General features: G+C 45.5%; 1 protein-coding gene across 2 annotated transcripts; it reads right to left on the bottom strand.

Annotated features, from left to right (window-relative positions):
* Window positions 1–513: 513 nt before the first annotated feature.
* On the bottom strand, window positions 514–19,538 carry JOSD1 (Josephin domain containing 1). Of its 2 annotated transcripts, XM_004743257.3 has the most exons (5): window positions 19,380–19,538; window positions 18,279–19,116; window positions 3,565–3,693; window positions 3,265–3,459; window positions 514–2,607 (listed from the first exon to the last, which is right to left on the bottom strand). In XM_004743257.3, the coding sequence occupies exons 2-5, from the start codon at window positions 18,461–18,463 to the stop codon at window positions 2,508–2,510; spliced, it is 609 nt and encodes a 202-aa protein (XP_004743314.1). In that variant the 5' UTR covers window positions 18,464–19,116; window positions 19,380–19,538; the 3' UTR covers window positions 514–2,507. The 2 variants fall into 2 exon arrangements, with proteins under 2 accessions (XP_004743314.1, XP_004743313.1); XM_004743256.3 differs by lacking the exon at window positions 19,380–19,538 and having other exon boundaries at window positions 18,279–19,267.
* Window positions 19,539–19,549: the final 11 nt, after the last annotated feature.

The following is a 19,549-nucleotide window of genomic DNA, read 5'->3' as shown; positions in this document are numbered from 1 at the left end:
AACAAAAATTTCTATTAGTACTGTGCTCTTAACAGTACTGAGCCTTTTGTGTTTATCAGAATATTACTGTACAGTTTAGGGGATAGTACTATTCCTATTTTACAGAGGAGCAAACAGTCACAGAAATGTTAAGTAATCTGCCAGACTGCCTAGGAAATGCTGGATCTGAATTCATACTCAGCAGGCCCTCTGCTTTGTGCCCTTCACCTTGTTAACCAGAGAAAAACACTGGTCACTTGTCAGTGCTGGTAAAGAAAACTTGTACTTAAATTGGGATTCCTCAGATAGTTGAGTTTAGTTTTTGTAAACTGAAAAATGCGTCAGGCTTTTGAACCAAATCCCGCTAGGTGAGTATCTTTTCTGGGTTTTTGAAGCGAGAGATTTGACCAAAGCACCATACAGCTCTAAAAGATGGCTTATGATGGTAGTGAGTTTTTCTTCTATACATCATCATACTAAAGTTTACTTTTTTTCTTTCCACATACATAATTACAGAATTCAGGCAGACAGATGTGATTTATGTACGGAGTTTTCCATTTTTAATATTTGGTTAAACAAAATACATCTTTTGTAAACAAACCCAGCACAAGGCCAACAAAAAAAAGGAATAAAAGCAAAAAAACAAAAAGCCTAGGGTTGCCCCTTATTGGGCATCAGGGTCAGGCCTGCCCCCTTCCTTGAAGTGGGCTTTTTGCCCTTGGGCATCAGCATGGGTCCCTGTTCCTAAGCACCAAAATTGGATATGAACAGAGAAACCAGCCCTGAAATGTTTAAGCGTCTTTGCATATCCCGTTGGCTCATGGACTCCCAAGTGCACAGGGACTCCTCTGAAGTGCCATTTGCACAGGCCCAAGCAGATGGGTGGAGAGGAGTTTCCCCCTCCTCCCAGGAAATGGCTTACTATCACTGACAGTGCCCATGGACCCAAGGTCCTGCTTGTGACAATCAGGTTGGCTGTAACTTCTGGCTGGTGGTGGTTGGAATGTCATTGTGCAAGGGTAAGGAGCTCCCTGTGGTGCCAAGCAGGTCTGGTATGGAAAACGGTGCAGAAGAGACTGCAGCGAGTTGCCAAGGTGTGATGCAGTAGCCGCTTGGTGGTCTCAGTTACTCAGCATAAAAAACGGCCTCGTTGGATTGAAGATACATGTGCAGAAAAAGTGCTGGTGTAAACATGCACTCCAGTCACAGTGGGGAGAAAGCCTCAGCTCCATCCTGTTAAGCTTGCTCAGGCTTGACATGCAAGCCCCAGGCTGGCTTTGCTGCTGGAGAGACGTCTGGCCCGTGGGGGCAGCTTTCAGACCCGCCAAGACCACCCATGTGGAAAGGGCAGACAGGCCGTCTCTGCCTGTCCCCCTGCCTTGAGGCAACCACAACCACCCTGGTGACACCCAATGTGGTGGGATACTTCCCCTCCCCTTCTCTTGTTTTCCAAAGTTACAGGAGAAAAGTGGGCTACAACTATTTAAAGAGGTAGGGGGTGGATGGATTCTCGCTGATTTGTAAAGGAAACTAAATAAAGATGACGAGTCCAGGTGCCATACGTATTGCGCGTAAACACCCAACTTGAGGATTCTGATTCTTGTCACCACAGTGACTCGGAGCCTAGGCTTCTGCCAATTCTAGCCGCTCTTAATCTCTCAGGAGCTTCTTTTTTTAATACTTTCCTCACTCAACTTTTTGTCTCAAACTAGTGGAAGTGGATATTGAGAACAGACTCAGGCGTTTCCTGATTTTGCCAGTGTGTGTCAACTGGGAACACTGCCCTCTGGCCTGTCTTGTGCCCCAGAGGAAATTAGTGTAGTGAAGTGGCAGGGACAATGCTGGGGGGAGGCGACAGGCCCTCTGCGCCTGCCCCAGGCTGCCTTCCACCACAGCCTCTTCGGTATCTAGCTCACCCTGTCATACTAGGATGTCGCAGGATTCAACCACCCGACATGGAATACTAGAGAGTGTTTCATTAGAAAACCTGAAGGATGGCCAGGAACCACCCTCAAAAATGGGGGTAATGGGTGGCCTTAAGGGTTGGAGATGGCATGCTGTACCACTGCTGGGGTTTTGGAGATGGTTTCCTGAGAGGCCCTCATGCTCTGGGTCCGTCCAGCCAGTCACATGGGCTTTGCACGTCCTGTGTCTCCAGATCAGGAAAGGGGAAGTAGAGGCAGCATCTCGAGGTGTCACAGCAGCAGTGCACTCCAGCAGAGCCTCTGTCAAGTTCTCACAGGAATGGCGAAGATAAGCTAGGACCCACCTTTCTCCTCTCAAATGAAGCAAGGGTCTTCCACAGGTTGCCCTAAGCCCACAGAGCTCCTCCCTTCCTGTCCCATGTCATGCTGGATGGTGGTTCTCCTCACAGCCCACATGTCTGTCTGTCCTACAGCACTGTCACATCTGAGGGGGAACCCAGTGAGATGTTTGGGGAAGTGGCAAGGGCAGACCCACTGCAGAGGCCACAGCACATGACAGAGGACTTGGGGGGCCGAGGTGAGGGAAGGTTGGGTAGCACTGCGTTACACGTCGGCCCTCCAACTCTGACGGGCCTCCACCTCTTCCGGCACCACCAGCAGGAGTTCACAGTTCTTTCCTCGCAAGTGATGTTTGAGAAATTTCCTACGGGAACAAAAGTAGATGAGAGAGAAAATGAAATGCTGGTAAAACTGCACATTCCAGTCTCGGGGCCATGTGCTCCCCAGTGACCTCATTTATGCCCTTGGCAGTCCTCCGACCCTCTTGGAGGGATCTGTTCTTACACGGTTCCACATGTGGCTCCCCCTTCAAGCTGCCCAGCTCATTTCCGCCCTGAATTTCCACTCCTCCTCATACAACTGCCACCAGCATCTATTCTGTGAGGAACAGAGCTGCCCCAAAGTAATCAAGGGACTTCTCATTGTTTAACAAACAAACAAATAAATAGCTGCTTCTTTGGTCTCAGGAAAATTTAGCCCTCTCAGGTCTAAATGTCTGTCTGCCTTCTTCTGAAGTGGCAGCTAGACCACCCCAGTTGTCCAAGCGTAGACAATGTTCCGATGCCAGTCCCACCAGACCAGAAGCCAGCGTTCTGGCTGCTGGAACGTCTCTACCAAAGGGACTTCACACCCTCACGAGCCATCAAACAAACAGGTCTTTCAAGTCTGAGACCCTGATTCTAAGAAGGGTGGGGAGAGGATCCAAGGAGCTAGGATTTCGTCTCCTTTGTCAAATAACCAAAGATGGGCTCAACTTTCCCAACACAGCAAAGCTGTCACACAGCCCACTCACAACCGCTACCTGAGCTCGCTCTCGCCTCCAATCCACTCGGGCATCTTCAGTTTGGAGTCGAGGTTGTAGTAGGCACCGCCCACCTCTCGGACACAGATCCAGTGCTGCCTTTGGAGAGGCAACTTCAGTGGACCCCAGCACAGGCTGGAGGGCAGGTTCATGATGAAGCCCATGACATTCGTGAGAGCAATGGCACTGACATCCCTGCAGGAGAGAAACAGCGTCAGTTCCCCGAGGTTCCCGTCAGAAGCACCTCCCCACTCATGCCTGAGTGCTGGTTCTCATCAAGGCGAGCCTGGTTCAGATTACCTGCGTTTGTCCCACCAGACAGCTTCATAGCCTTTGGTTTGAAGTGCTGCCATAATGACATTCACATCGTAGTTCCCATTTCCCAGCATACTCTTCTTGTGGGGGGTCACCATGGTGTTTGGAGACAACCTACAAATGTGAAAGGAGGAGGGCTAAGATGTGTGGGTTGTCCAACCCCTCCTGCCCGGCACTCCACGGCACCATCCACCACCGCCCCTGGAAGCTTCTGTCTCCCATTCAGTACAAGGTAACCACTTTTTTACTCAAGTATTATAGTCTGGGCTCCTACCGTCCTCCTAAAGATTACCCTTCTTTTTATGCAGAACATTTAACTCAGCAGCGGTGGGGCCTACGTGCTGTCATTCAGAAAGTCAATGGACCCAAACCATGTTCCACGAGAGGTCTCATTTATGAAACCCCCAGCCCACCTACTTCTGCAGTCTTCCTCCTTGCTGATCTTCCTGCCTTAGTATGGCCATTTTATCATTAGAAAATAGTAACAGATATTTTCATTTGCATGGGGAGTATTTGTTGCTACTCTTTTCTTTTACAGGTTTTGAAATTTTTTGAATTTAAATTCAATTAATTAACATCTAACATTATTAGTTTCAGAGGTAGAGTTCAGTGATTCATCAGTCTTATATAATACCCAGTGCTCGTTACATCACATACCCCCCTTAATGCCCATCACCCAGTCACCGCATCTCCCCACCCCTCCTCCCTCCAGCAAACCCTCAGTCCACTTCCCATCATCAAGAGCCTCTTATGGTTTGTCTCCCTTTGATTTCACCTTGTTTTAGTTTTTCCTCTCTTCCTCTATGATCTTGTTTTGTTTCTTAAATCCCACATATAACTGAGATCATATAACTGTCTTTCTCTGCTTGACTTATTTTGCTTAACATAACACCTTCTAGTTCCATCCATATCATTGCAAATGGCAAGATTATTTTGATGGCTGAGTTGTATTCAATTCTATATACACACCATATCTTCTTTATCCATTCATCTGTCGATGGATATCTGAGCTCTTTCCATAGTTTGGCTCTTGTAGACCTTACTGCTACATCTGGTAGACATTGCCATTAACATTGGAGTACAGGTGCCCCTTCACATCACAACACCCAGTAGTTCAATCGCTCGGTTCTGGGGTAGTTCTATTTTCAACTTTTTGAGGAACCTCCATTTTGTTTTCTGGAGTGGTTGCACCAGCTTGCATTCCCACCAGCAGTGTAGGAGGGTTCCCCTTTCTCCGCATCCTTGCCAACACCCGTTGTTTCCTGACTTGTTAATTATAACCATTTTGACTTGTGTGAGGTAGTATCTCACTGTGGTTTTGATTCTATTTTACTGATGCCGAGTGATGTTGAGCATTTTTTCATGTGTCTGTTGACTATTTGTAAGTCTTCGTTGGAGAAATGTCTGTTCATATCTTCTACCCATTTCTTGATTGGGTCATTTGTTCTTTGGGTGTTGAGTTTGATGATTTCTTTATAGATACTGGATACTAGATATTTGCAATTATCTTCTCCCATTCTGTGGGTTATCTTTTTGTTTTATCTTCTATCTTTTTGTTTCCTTTGCTGTGCAAAAGCTTTTTACCTTGGGGTGCCTGGGTGGCTCAGTGGGTTAAAGCCTCTACCTTCAGCTCAGGTCATGATCTCAGGGTCCTGGGATTGAGCCCCAAATCAGGCTCTCTGCTCAGGAGGGAGCCTGCTTCCTCCTTTCTCTCTCTGCCTGCCTCTCTGCCTACTTGTGATCTCTGTCAAATAAATAAAATCTTAAAAAAAAAAAAAGCTTTTTACCTTGATGGACGTCCTAGTCATTCATTTTTGCCTTTGTTTCTCTTGCCTTTGGAGACATGTCTAGCAAGAAGTTGCTGTAGCCAAGGTCAAAGAGGTTACTTCCTGTGTTCTCTAGGATTTTGATGGATTCCTGCCTCACATTTAGGTCTTTCATCCATTTGAGTTTATTTTTGTGCATGCTGTAAGGAAATGGTCCAGGTTCATTCTTCTGCATGTGGCTGTCCAGTTTTCCTGACACCATTTGTTGAAGAGACTGTCTTTTTTCCATTGGACATTCTTTCCTGCTTTTTCAAAGATTAGTTGACCATATAGTTAAGGGTCCATTTCTGGGTTCCCTATTCTGTTCCACTGCCTATGTGTCTGTTTTCAGGCCAGTACCATACGGTCTTGATGATTACAGCTTTGTAATACAGCTTGAAGTCTGGCATTGTGATGCCACCAGCTTTGGTTTTCTTTTCCAATATTCCTTTGGCTATTTGGGGACTTTCCTGGTTCCATACAACTTTTAGAATTACTTTTTTCAGCTCTGTGAAAAATGTTGATGGTATATTAATACAGATTGCACTGAACGTATAGATTTCTCTAGATAGATTAGACATTTAACAATATTTGTTCTTCCAATCCCTGAGCATGGAACGTTTTTCCATTTCTTTGTGCCTTCCTCAATTTCTTTCATGAGTGTTCTATAGTTTTCTGAGTACAACTCCTTTGCCTTTCTGGTTAGGTTTATTCCTAGGTTATCGTATGGTTTGGGGTGCAATTGTACATGGGACTGATTTCTTAATTTCTCTTCCCTCTGGCTCACTGGTATACAGAAACGCAACTTATTTCTGTACATTGATTTTCTATCCTGCTCCTTTACTGAATTTCTGTATGAGTTCTAGCAATTTTGGGGTTGAGTCTTTTAGGTTTTCCACAGAGAGTATCATGTCATCTGCAAAAAGAGTTTGACTTCTTCTTTGCTGATTTGGATGTCTTTTATTTCTTTTTGTTATCTGATTGCTGAGGCTAGGATTTCTAGTACTGTGCTGAACAGCAGTGGTGACAGCAGACATCCCTGCTGTGTTCCTGACCTCAGGGGGAAAGCTCTCAGTTTTTCCCCACTGAGAATGATATTCACTATGGTGTGTGTTTTTTTTTTTTTTTAAGATTTTATTTATTTATGTATTTGACAGAGAGATAGAAAGAGTACAAGCAGGAAGAGAGGCAGAGGTAGAGGCAGAGACAGAAGCAGGCTCCCTGCCAAGCAAGGAGCCTGATGCGGGGCTTGATCCTGGGACTCCGGGATCATGACCTGAGCTGAAGGCAGCCACCCAATCAACTGAGCCACCTAGGTGCTCCCGCTATGGGTTTTTCATAGATGGCTTTTATTGATATTGAGATATGTATCTTCTATCTCTACATCTTGAAAAGTTTTAATCAAGAAAGGATGCTGAACTTTTGTCAAATGCTTTTTCTGCATCTTGCGACAGGATCATAAGGTTCATTCTTTTTTTTTTTTTTTAAAGATTTTATTTATTTATTTGTAAGAGAGCGAGAGAGTGAGAGCGAGCACAGGCAGACAGAGTGGAAGGCAGAGTCAGAGGGAGAAGCAGGCTCCCCGCCGAGCAAGGAGCCCGATGTGGGACTCGATCCCAGGATGCTGGGATCATGACCTGAGCCGAAGGCAGCCGCTCAACCAACTGAGCCACCCAGGCATCCCCATAAGGTTCATTCTTATTCTTTCTTTTGTTTATGTAGTTTATTGCATTGATTGATTTGTGGATGTTGAACCAACCTTACAGCCCAGGAATAAATCCCACCTGTTCGTGGTGAATAATCCTTTTAAGAGAGTCTGGAAGTTTTCCTTCCATTTTGGTTTTTTTGAATCAGCTTCAGAAGAACAGGTATTGATTCTTCTTTAAATGTCTGGTAGAATTCCCCTGGGAAGCCATCTGGCCCTGGGTTCTTGTGTGTTGGAAGACTTCTGACTACTGCTTCTATTTCCTTGCTGGTTATGGGTCTGTTCAGGTTTTCCTCTTCCTGTTTCAGTTTTGGTAGCTTATACATCTCTACAAATGCATCCATTTCTTCCAGACTAATTTGTTGGCATATAATTGCTCACGATACGTTCTTTTTTTTTTTTTTTTTTAAAGACGGGGAGAGAGAATCTTTTTTTTTTTTTTTTAAGATTTTATTTATTTATTTGACAGACAGAGATCACAAGTAGGCAGAGAGGCAGGCAGAGAGAGAGAGAGAGAGAGAGGAGGAAGCAGGCTCTCTGCAGAGCAGAGAGCCCGATGTAGGGCTCAATCCCAGGACCCTGGGATCATGACCTGAGCGGAAGGCAGAGGCTTTAACCCACTGAGCCACCCAGGCACCCCTCACGATATGTTCTTATAACTATTTGTATTTCTTCAGTGTTGGTTGTAAGCTCTCCTCCTTCACTCATGTGTTATTTGGGTCCTTTCTCTTTTCTTTTTGTAAGTCTGGCCAGGGGTTTATCAATCTTATTCCTTTTTTTTTTTTTTTTTTAAGATTTTATTTATTTAACACACAGAGAGAGAGAGAGATCACAAGTAGGCAGAGCAGCAGGCAGAGAGGGGGGAAAGCAGGCTCCCTGCTGAGCAGAGAGCCTGATGCGGAGCTTGATGTCAAGATCCTGAGATCATGACCTGAGCTGAAGGCAGAAGCTTAACCCACTGAGCCACACAGGCGCCCCATCAATCTTATTAATTCTTTCAAAGAACCAGCCCCTACTTTGTTGATCTGTTCTACTGTTCTTTTGTTTTCTATTTCATTGATTTCTGCTCTAATCTTTATCAATCCTCTTATCCTGCTGGGCTTAGGCTTTTTTTTTTTTTAATACTCTTCTTTCTCCAGCTCCTTTATGTGTAAGATTAGGTTGTGTATTTGAGACCTTTCTTGTTCCTTGAGAAAGGCTTGTGCTGCTATATACTTCCCTCTATATACTTATATACTTATACATATACTTCCCAAAGGACTGCCTTTGTTGCATCCCAACATTTATTTTCATTTTCATTTATTTCCATGAATTTTTAAAATTCTTCTTTAATTTCCTGGTTGACCCATTCATTCTTTGATAGGATGCTCTTTAGCCTTCATATATTTGAATTCTTTCCAAATTTTCTCGTGTTTGAGTTCCAGTTTCAAAGCACTGTTGTACAAAAATATGCAGGGAATGATCCCAATCTTTGGCACCAGTTGAGACCCGATTTGTGACCCAGTATATGATCTACTCTGGAGAATGTCCCATGTACACGTGAGAAGAATGTGTGTTCTGTTGCTTTAGAATGGAAATGTTCTGAATATATCTGTGAAGTCCATCTGGTCCAGTGGGTCATTCAAAGCCATTGTTTCCTTGTTGATCTTCTGCTTATATGATCTGTCTATTGCAGCAAGCAGAGTGTTAAAGTCTCCTACTATATTATTATCAATGTGTTGCTTTAATTTTGTTATTAATTGGTTTATATAACAGGCTGCTCCCATGTTAGGGGCATAAATATTTACAATTGTTAGAACTTCTTGCTGGAGAGACCCTTTTATGATGATATAGTGTCCTCCTCATCTTTTGTTACAGTCTATGTCTGATGTAATGATTGCCATGCTTTATTAGCATGATAAATGGTTTTCTACCCCTTACTTTCAATCTGTAGGTGTGTGTGGGTCTAAAGCGAGTCTCTTTAAGATGGCAGCATATTGATGAGTCTTGCTTTTTTTTTTTTTATCCAATCTGATATCCTGTGTCTTTTTTTTTTCCCCAAGATTTTATTTATTTATTTGATAGAGATCACAAGTAGGCAGAGGGGCGGGGGGGTGGGGGGAAGCAGGCTTCCCACCAAGCAGAGAGCCCAATGCAGGGCTTGATCCTAGGACCCTGGGATCATGACCTGAGCTGAAGGCAGAGGCTTTAACCCACAAAGACACCCAGGTGCCCCTCCTGTGTCTTTTGATTGGAGCATCTGGCTCATTTACATTCAGAGTAACTGCTGAAAGATATGAATTCAGTGCCTTTATATTACCTGTGAAGTCACTGTTTCTGTATATTGTCTCTGTTCCTTTCTGGTCTACTTTAATTTTGGGCTCTCTCTTCACTTAAGGGATCCCCTTTAATATTTCTTGCAGGGCTGGTTTAGTGATGACAAATTCTTTTAATTTGTTTGTCCTGGAAACTGTTTCTCTCTCCTCCTATTTTGAATAACAGCCTATCCGGATAAAGTATTCTCGGGTGCATATTTTTCTCATTTAGCACCATGAATACATCATGCCAGTACTTTCTGGCCTGCCAGGTCTCTGTGGCTAGGCCTGCTGCCAGTCTAATGTTTGTATCCTTGTAGGTTACAGACCTCTTGTCCCAAGCTGCTTTCAGGATTTTCAAGTTTCACTATGTTGGGGTGCTGATGTATTTTTCCTGAGTTTGAGCGGGGGTTCTCTGTGCCTCCTGGACTTGAATGCCTGTTTCCTTCCCCAGATTAGGGAAGTTTTCCAGCATAATTTACTCCAGTATACTTTCCACACTATCTTCTTCTGGGATCCCAATTATTCTAATACTGTTTTGCTTTATGGTATCACTTATCTCTCAAATTCTCCCCTTATGATCGAGTAGTTGTTTATGTATTTCTCAGCTTCTTTATTCTCCAACATTTTGTCTTTTATGTCTCTAATTTTCTCTTCTGCCTCATTTATCCTTGCAGTTGGAGCCTCCATATGTGACTGCATCTCATTAATAGCCTTTTTTATTTCAACTTGATTATATTTTAGTTCTTTTATTTCTCCAGAAAGGGATTCGCTTGTGTCTTCTATGTGTTTTTCCGAGTCCAGCTAGTATAATCATTACTAACTCTAGTTCCCACATCTTACATCCATACTGATTAGGTCCCTGACAGTCAGTACTGCCTCTTGTTCTCTTTTCTGAGGTGAGTTTTTCCTTCTTTGTCATTTTGTCCAGGAAAAAAAACAGATGAACAAGAGAAAAAAATACTAAAATGGCAACAAGGACACCAGAGAAGTACATACTAAACAAATCAGGAGACCCAAAACTGAAGAAAAAAAGTTAAAATTAAAAAGGAAAGAGAATATAATCAGACAGATGAACTGAACAGAGCAATACTTGGGATCCTGTGTTTATTTTGTTCTGTTTGTTAGAAAACTAGATCCCAAAATTGTAAAGAAAGAAAAACAAAAATAAAGTTAAATACAATGAAAGAACAAAATGTAATAATCATAAAAATGAAAATTTAAAAAAAGAACTGATAAAATAACAAACTGGCTGAAAAAGGAAAGAGAAAAAAAATTAAAATTGAAAGACTGAAGAATCCTGAGAAATACCCATGAATTCTATATACTATTTTCCCCTAGCCCCGGCATTTTGCAGTTCTGTGTCATCAGTAAACTTGGTCTTAGCCAGACCTTTTTGCTCATTTCTTTCAGGGAGGGTCCTGTTGCACTGATTCTCAGGTGTCTTTGCCCCAGGTGGAAATGCACCACCCTTGCCTAGGGCCAGGCTAAGTAAATGGATTGCTCTCATAAATGGATTGCTCTTGGTGTCTTTTGTTCCCTGAAGGCTTTCCATGCAGCTTTAGAGACAGAATGAAAATGGTGGTCTCCTAATCTCTCGACCTTAGTGTTGAGAGACCCTGGTTTTGAGAGCTTGGGGGCCTCACTCCTCAGTGAACCCTCAAGGAAAAGCAGTCTTTGTCTGCACTCCATGCTCACCCAGTTTGTGACCAGGAGTCTCTGTCTCAGGTACACGACCTGTTTTTGAGTCCCCAAACCCTGCAGACTCTTGCGGTGCACACCTGCACCTGCTCCTCCCCTGGGGAGGAAAGGGGGAGAGTCTTGTCTAGGTTCTGCTGCTCACTGGGCCCCTGCTTGGAGAGCGGTCAGCTGACTGTGCTGCGGTTCACGGTTTATGGCAATCCTGGGCTCACTGACTGCAGCCAGCTTCCCCACCCCATGCCCGGAAGCTCTGCGGCACTCAAGCACCTCTGGTCTTCCTGGGACCCCTGAGACCACACTGTCCCAATAGGATTCCTGCTCACCTTGCCACACAAGCATCTTTCAGGCAGCAACACCCCTCACTGGAGCAGACTTAAAGTTCTGATTCTATGCTCCGCTGCCATATCACTCTCCTGGGCCAGCTTACAGAGGCTCCCTCCCCCCATGGTTTATGTTCCCATGTATCGCCCCGGATTCACTTCTCTGCATCTCTTAACTTGCTGAAGGCGGTCACTATTCTACTTGTAGAGTTGCAGCTACTCTTCTTAGATCTTTAGTTGAGTCTGCAGGCGTTCAGAATGGTTTGACAGCAGTCTAGCTGAATTCCTGGGAACAGATGAGACTAAGGTCTCCTACCTCTCTGCCATCTTGGACTCGCTCCTTTTTTTTTTTTTTAAACAGTTTAGATGCCTTCTATTTAAGGCTGGCACACTTGGTAATCATTAATCCTTAAACACTCCAAGGCATGCAGAGGCTCAGGCAGGTAACATAAATGTATGAACTGGAGCCAAATTTAAAGCAGTAGGAAGTTGTAAGGCCTATATTAAACCGGAACATATAAGCCACCTATAGTATTTCAAATATACATGTGTATAAAATGATTGAATAAAAAAATTTAAAGACAATTAAAACACAACTAACTGGGGTGGGGGGAGGGGAAGAATGTACCAAACAAAAGTAAACTTGCCCACCCGCCCATAAGTCATTTTCAGCCAGGCCTTATTAGCCTTCAAGTCAAGGCAAGGACAGCAGCTCTAAAGGTGTTTCTGGTCCTATGATTTTGCTTTTACAGGCTTGTCACCTAGGACTGAGGAAAGGCCATCTTGAAGCATGGGGTAGATTGCTTCCACCTTGGTGTGAAGGGGAAGGGAAATTAGGTGAGTTTCTCAGGAATAAAAGTCCAGGAGGCTGTTAAGAGCCATCTTTAGGGGCGCCTAGCTGACTCAGTGGGTTAAAACCTCTGCCTTCAGCTCAGGTCATGATCCCAGGGTCCTGGGATCGAGCCCTGTATTGGGCTCTCCGCTTGGGGGGGGAGCCTGCTTCCCCGTCTCCCACCGCCCCGACTGCCTTTCTGCCTACTTGTGATCTGTCAAATAAATATTAAATCTTTTTTTTTTTTTTTTTTTTTTTTAAAGAGCCATTTCTAGAAGAGAATCATGACTAGGTCAACTCTAAACACTCAAGAAATCTTACAAAAAGTTTTTTTTTTTAACTTCTTGATACACAGCAAGCATATTAAAAACATATCCTTCCACTGCTTAAACCCTCCAATGGCTCCCAAAGCACTTAAATAGTCTAGGTTACTTCCTCTCCCTGCAAGGCCCTCAGAACACTGCTGACCTCAACCCCAACACACCCGCTCCCTATGACTTTAACACACAAAACTCCTTCTTGGCACCCCTGGGTGGCTCAAATGATTAAGTGTCTGCCTTTGGCTCAGGTCATGATCCTAGTGTCCTGCTATCGATCCCCACGTTGGGCTCCCTGCTCAGTGCAGAGCCTGTTTCTCCCTCTCCCTCTACCATTCCCTCCACTTGTATTCTCTAGCTCTTGTCTCTCTCTCTGCCAAATAAAATAAATAAAATCTTAAAAAAACAAAACAAAACCCCTTCCCACCTGAAGACCTCTGCACACCATTTCAGCAATGTGGAAGGTTCTTCGTGCCAGATCTACACTTGGTTCGCTCCTTTATTATTTGAGTCTCAAATGCTAGTGCCTTAGAAGCTTTTTTTGACCACCCGATCTTCAGTTTCTTCCAGGCACCGTATTTTATTCCACCTGCTTTAATTACAGCCCTCGTTACTACCAGACACATCTGCTTCCCACACTAGAATGACAGCAGGGGCCTTGGGTATCCTGTTGGGACTCTATCACCAGGACCCAAAGAGAGCCTGGCATACAGGAGTTGCTTAAGAAATGTTTACTGAGGGTGCCTGGGTAGCTCAGTGGGTTAAGCCTCTGCCTTCGGTTCAGGTCATGATCCCGGGGTTCTGGGATCGAGCCTCACATCGGGCTCTCTTGCTCAACACAGAGCTTGCTTCCCCTTCTCCATCTGCCTGCCTCTCTGCCTGCTTGTGATTTCTCTCAAATAAACAAATAAAATCTTAAAGAAAAAGGAGAGAAATGTTTACTGACATGTTTGCCATGTTTACTCTGCTACCCTCTCTCTTTGTAAACACTGGTAGCAGACCCTTAAAAAGAGCTCGTGTGCTTGTCTCCAGAGCTAGCGAAGAAGGGGATCAGAGGACACTAAACTTCACTCTGCAAACCAAATTGTATTTTACTGTAACAATAACCGCCATTTATTGAAAAATTCCATGCCATGCCCAATGCAAGATGGTTTTTTGTGTATCTCATTTAATTTCCAAAATAACCCTATGAAATTATAAATTATTTCTATTTCATAGGCTTAAGAGAAATTTTTTTTTAAGATTATTTATTTGTCAGAGAGAGAGAACGGACAAGCAGGGGAGCAGCAGGTAGAGGGAGAAGCAGGCTCCCTGCTGAGCAAAAAGCCTGATGCGGGACTCAATCCCAGGACCCTGGGATCAGCGTTAGCTGAAGGCAGATGCTTAAACGACTGAGCCACCCAGGTGCCCCCATTTCATAGGTTTTATTTATTTATTTTAAAAGATTTTATTTCTTTATTTAAACAGAGAGATCACAAGTAGGCAGAGAGGCAGGCAGAGAGGGGAGGGGGAAGCAGGCTCCCCACTGAGCAGAGAGCCCATGCAGGACTCAATCCCAGGACCCCTGAGACCATGACCTGAGCCAAAGGCAGAGGCTTAACCCACTGAGCCACCCAAGCACTCCAATGTCCCACGTTTTCGATCTCAGATTCCAACCCTCTCTGTTCTATTCCCATTCACTCTCCCCCAAATGGAGCTTCCTTGCCCCATATCTGAGCTTTCGAAACAGGCTGCTAAACTGATCTTGTTCCAAAACTCCCCTTCCACCAAGTCACCTATATGTTCCTGCCACATTCCCCAAGTCACCATTTCACTCTCCGACGCAGGAACTGCTGCTGCAGCCCGCTGCCCACTGGCTAACTCCCACCCTCCCCCCCCCCCCCCCCCCCCCGGCCTGCGTTCTCCTCTCCTTGGGCTTTTAGTGCACTTCAGACACCATGACCACGCGGCCTGTGTTCTTTCATCCTGTTTCCTGTTCCAAGCCAAATGCGAAAGCTTCTTCAAGGTCAATGTCACATCCTACCTCTTCCATGGAATCCTTCCTGGCTTCTGTGTAGAAAATACAGGGAGATGGGGAGGACCACACACTATCCTAGCAAGCAGCACCAATACTAACTGTGCGATTTAATGCTCATGTCTGCTGGCTTATCTGCAACGATGGGCATAATCCACACCTTACACGACCATTAAAGAATTCCGTTCTCTCACTCATGTCCGACCAGAGAGCAAATTCCCAAAGCACAGGGGACGGCTCTTCTCCTCTCTTAGCCCTCACAGCAGAGCACTGGGACCTGAATAAACATGTGTTGGCCTAGATGACATCACTCTAGGGAATGCGGAGAATGACCTCCATCTCATTCCTAGAGCGGGCATTCAAGCCAATGGGGTCCACCCAGTGTGCCATCACTTCTACTGAGCTATAACCAGGTGCCCACTGTGTCAGCTACTCTTAAGAGCTTTATCTCTTAATCCTTCCAGCAGTCTTAAACAGAATGTAACTCCACTGGGTTAACAAGGAAGCTGAGGCACAGTGTGGCTACAGTGACTTGCACAGCCCCATGCAGCTGGTGAGTGCCAGAGCTGTGCTCCACCTATACATTCAATGGTCTCCCAGCGAGTTCGACAAACTGGTCCCACTGACCTCCATGGCATCCATGATCTTCTTGAGACTCCTTGGCAAACTCCCTTTCACGATAGCCGTCGTGATTTGGATGGAAGTTCTGGACTAGAAAGCAAGCCTCTCACTTCTGTCAACAGCCACAGGTTGGAGCCACGGGATTTGAAGTGATCTCCAAGTAAGAAGATGGGCTCCAGGCCAGGTCTCACTAATGCCAACGCCCTCAGCTGAGTTCCTGGTCCTCCCTCGTGGTTATTCCCATGTTTGGCTATGGTGAGGGTTTCAGATTTAACAAAAAGGAGATGTGGAGACATTCATCAAGATTCCTTTTCTCTCCTAATTATTATTTTCCTCTTATCAGGTCTCAAGAAATGTGACCTTAGAAAGTAGGTCTCAGAACTTCACCATGTGTCTTTGAATTATTAAATATATAAAGCGCAGATTACAGGGTCCAGTACATCAATGTACTCTGTACGTGTTGGCAATGATGATGATGTGTTTGCCTGGCCCGTGGACAAAATGATTTAAATCTCTAGAGGTGAACACTCTACACCTTTTAGCAATTTACCACCACCACACCTTTAAATGTGGCTCCTTCCACATGCTCGGGGACCTTTTAATGGGGAGGCTGGACTTCTCTGTGGTGGAAGAATGCTGGTTGTTCACCAATATCTAAAATCTCTTGTCCCTTTAGCTTGCATTAGACTTTTTCCAGGGTACCGACCTTGTTTTCATCTATTTAGATTTTAACAGCTTTTTTTGGGGGGGGAGGGGGGTAGAAGGCATACCTAACTACAAGAACGTTTAATCACTAAACAATTGAGATGAGTCTAGTGAAAATGGTTTGAGGCTGAGGATTTTCCAAACAATTCAGCAAAGCTGCTACTACATCATTTGACTTCTACATCCTTCCTTTTTCAAAGCACAGGCACATACAGGATGAGATGTGCGAGATTAAGACATCCACATCTGTATAGCTGCATGATGATGCCTGCCCAGTTTCTGAGCTTTTCTCGAATTTCACATATTGAAAACTGATCCTTTTCAAACCAGTGACCTCTTCTGCCATCATTGTGGTTGTGACCACTATGTTCAAATCCTGGACTGACTGCCACCTTGAGTCCTCTCTTCCCCATCCCCATGCTGCTGGGGCTTTAGCTTTTCCTCAGTCCCTACTCATTTCTATTCCAAACATGAGTCATCTCATATCCACAACGGTACTGAAACTCCACCCTGCTTTTGTATTTCTCTGCTTTTATCTGGCTAAAATCCGACTGCTCAGATGAACGTCCTCTCTACAGCATTTGTCAACATTTTTCTCCCACTTCTCCCATTATCAGCCCCATCTTCAAAAGAGCATAAAATCTTGTATCTGGGAATTTTCAATTATCTGGTTTAACCTGCCAACATTACTATTGTTTCCATTAAGATCCAAAGAGATCATCTTTTCCCTTTCAAACAGCTCTCAACTCCAGGGTTCTAACTTCACTCAAGTTCATTCTCAAGGTCTGGTCAATGTAGAGCTCTGGGATGTACTTAGCAGCTGAGTGCTGTTCAGTTTTTCTCTACGGTGCCTAGCAGTGCTTGGCATGCAGCAGGCCGCCAGTGAATGTTTGTTTATAAAATTCCATCTTCTCTTCCTCACCTTTTCTCCCTTTCCTCTCTCCTCTGATCCCTTTCATGCATCTTTGTTTCTATTTATCAGTACCAAATGTTTCCATACAAAATGCTCTACACAGAATTCCCCCTCTGGAGCGGAAAATGAGTACCTTTTCTTAAGTACTGGTCTGCTATTACTTTGAAAGATGGATCTTTACCTTGTGCTGATAGTAAATTGGAGAGTGTAGTGCCAATTTGCTAGTTTTAGTAGCCAGGAATAGAACCTGGTTCCATGTGAGTGTTTAGCAAATACTCAGCATTCTTTCATTCAGGGAAAACACAACTGAAAGAGTTATCCACAAACAACAATTATCCACAAACAGCTTATAATCATAGTCCATATCTTTAGACCCAGGCCCAACCTACGAGCAGGGGGAAAGGATACTGATGATACTATTGCTTGATGTGCCGATACTCAGGAGGTAGCAGAGCAGGCACTGCAGAACTAATTCTCAAACCCTTTGATAAAAGAATTTTAGGGGCACCTGGGTGGCTCAGTGGATTAAAGCCTCTGCCTTAGGCTCAGGTCATGATCCCGGGGTCCTGAGATGGAGCCCCAAATCAGGCTCTCTGCTCAGCGGGGAGCCTGCTTCCCCCTCTCTCACTGCCTGCCTCTCTGCCTACTTGTGATCTGTCAAATAAATAAATAATATCCTAAAAAAAAAAAAAAAAAGAATTTTAGAACATCAAAGTAGAGAGAGAAAAAGATGAATTTCTATTAACCTGTCAGGCAGCATTTAACAAAATGGGTAAAAAAAAGGCCATCGAGAACGAAGCAGAAAGGGAAAGAGATCTAGAGAATAGGCTTCAAATCATAGTTTTGCTACTTAGAAGCCATTTGGAAAAACTACCTGACTTTTCTGCCTGTTGCTCTATCAGTAAAATAACTGCTGGGGAGGGCTATACGAAGCAACCTGGAAAAGCACCAAGGCCACCACAGAACCTCATAGAAAAACTAATCACTGTGTATAGCTGAGCACCTTCCTTTATAAAACCCACAGCATTTCACCTCTGTTGAGAGGTGACAGTGTGTACAGATACCCTCCCCCTTCCAGACTGTAACTAACCTCTTGGGGGCAAGACTTGAGAGGCCTTACAGCATAGTGGTCAACAACACAGACACAAACCTGAATTCAAATTCTGCTCCATCTCTTGTCATGTTACCTCAGACAAATCACTGCACTTCTCTGAGCCCTAAGTCCGTGAAATGGAAACAGCACATATTCCATGGGATCCCTGAGGGGATTACACAAGATGACACAACCGAGGGATTTAGCACTGTGCCTTCCCTGTGTAAGTGACTGAGAGTGACTATTTTCCCCATCTCTGTGTCCCTTACACCTGCTAACAACATCTAGCTAATATTACCTGTTGGTTTGAAGGTTCCCACCCACAGAAATTCAGAAATAGCAAGAAGTGTAAAAATGCCAAGGAGAAGGGGTCCCCTACCTCTGGAAAATCTCTTGCAGCGTTTCCCGGGTGAAGGCATTGCTGTCCTGGAAGACGTTATTGAGGGCATGCAGGGCACAAAGCTCCCTGCGCTGTTTCTCATGGTAGATTTGTGGGGGTGCTGCCTGGGGCAGCTCCAAAGATTCAGATTTGGCCTTGTCTCCTTTCCATGGCACGCAACTCATGTTTTCGTTTTAGGTTCCAGAGAGGGCTAAAAACACCCCACCCTTCCCTCCAGAGGAAGAATGTAAGCTTCTCAGTCTTTACAGGATTCCTGAGGTCCACCTTATTTTCTGATGTCCATGATTTATGCTTTGTCACGGAGAGAAAGGTTGGAATCAAAAGGAAAAACAAAAATCCACCTCCATCAAAAGAAAAGATCACTTTTGGATTAGTGTTATTTCGCCACCACTGTCAAAGTGCAGAATTTTAAAAAAATCATAGAGGATCTAAGACCCTGTTTCCCCTCTCCCCCCTCCCCTTCAAAAAACAAAACAAAACAAAACAAAACCCACAATTTTCTTGCCGTATTTTCCTCTCTGCAAATGCCAACCAGGCCTCAATGCAGGAGGATTGAACGGAATTGGTCACATCGCTCCTTTTCTTCCATTTCTTTCAAACCGCAAACGCCACAGACTCAGGAGACAAGGCCTAAGGTGGTGGGTAAAACGCACAATTCGAGCAGCTAGCGAGGGCCGGCCAGCGTGGGATCGCGGGCCGAGCTGGGGCCTCGGGGCCGGCTCTCCATCCCCTCGGGTGCGGTGGGGCCCCGCAGGGCGCGGGCCGAGGCGGGGGCGGCTCCCTCGGAGGCGCGGACTCTCACCCTCTCGCCGCGGCCCTGCGGAGGAAACAAGCCCCGATCAGCTCCTGCGGTCGGAGACACCGCCGCGGAGGACAAGGCTGGCGGGGTAAGTGGCGGGGCGGGTCCGGCCCCAGCCCGAGGGAAGGTCCTGCGCAGCGACTGGCAGGCCCGCGAGGGGTGGGGTCGGGCCCACCCGGCTCGCCCCGCCGCCCACACCCCAACTCCCCGCCCGTCACGTGAGTGCAAGCCGGCACGCCCTCCGCCGCTGCCCCCACCCGCGCCTCGGGTCGCCCCCTCACCGCTGCCGGCCGCCACCTGGCGCTGCGGGCCGCCACCTGGGCGGCGCTCGGGCGTGCGGGCAAGCGCGCGCACCTGAGCCCGACGTCAGCTGCCCTCGCCGGGCGCGTGCTCCGGAACCGCCCTCCTGCGCCGTCCCCGCTCCCGCCCGCCGCAGCGTCACGTATGACGT

Source organism: Mustela putorius, unplaced genomic scaffold, assembly GCF_011764305.1.
Source record: "Mustela putorius furo isolate JIRA1106 unplaced genomic scaffold, ASM1176430v1.1 tig00000738_pilon_pilon_pilon, whole genome shotgun sequence".
NCBI lineage: Eukaryota > Metazoa > Chordata > Mammalia > Carnivora > Mustelidae > Mustela > Mustela putorius.
The sequence above is the reverse complement of the archived record's forward strand: the minus strand, read 5'-3'. Positions and strand labels throughout refer to the sequence as shown.

Coding starts and splice junctions, on each gene's coding strand:
- JOSD1 (XM_004743257.3), bottom strand. CDS start 18,463: ATGAGTTGCGTGCCATGGAAAGGAGACAAGGCCAAATCTGAATCTTTG. Junction 3,460..3,564: donor GTCTGGTGGGACAAACGCAG/GTAATCTGAACC, acceptor TCTCTCCTGCAG/GGATGTCAGTGCCATTGCTC. Junction 2,608..3,264: donor GGAGGCGAGAGCGAGCTCAG/GTAGCGGTTGTG, acceptor TTGTTCCCGTAG/GAAATTTCTCAAACATCACT.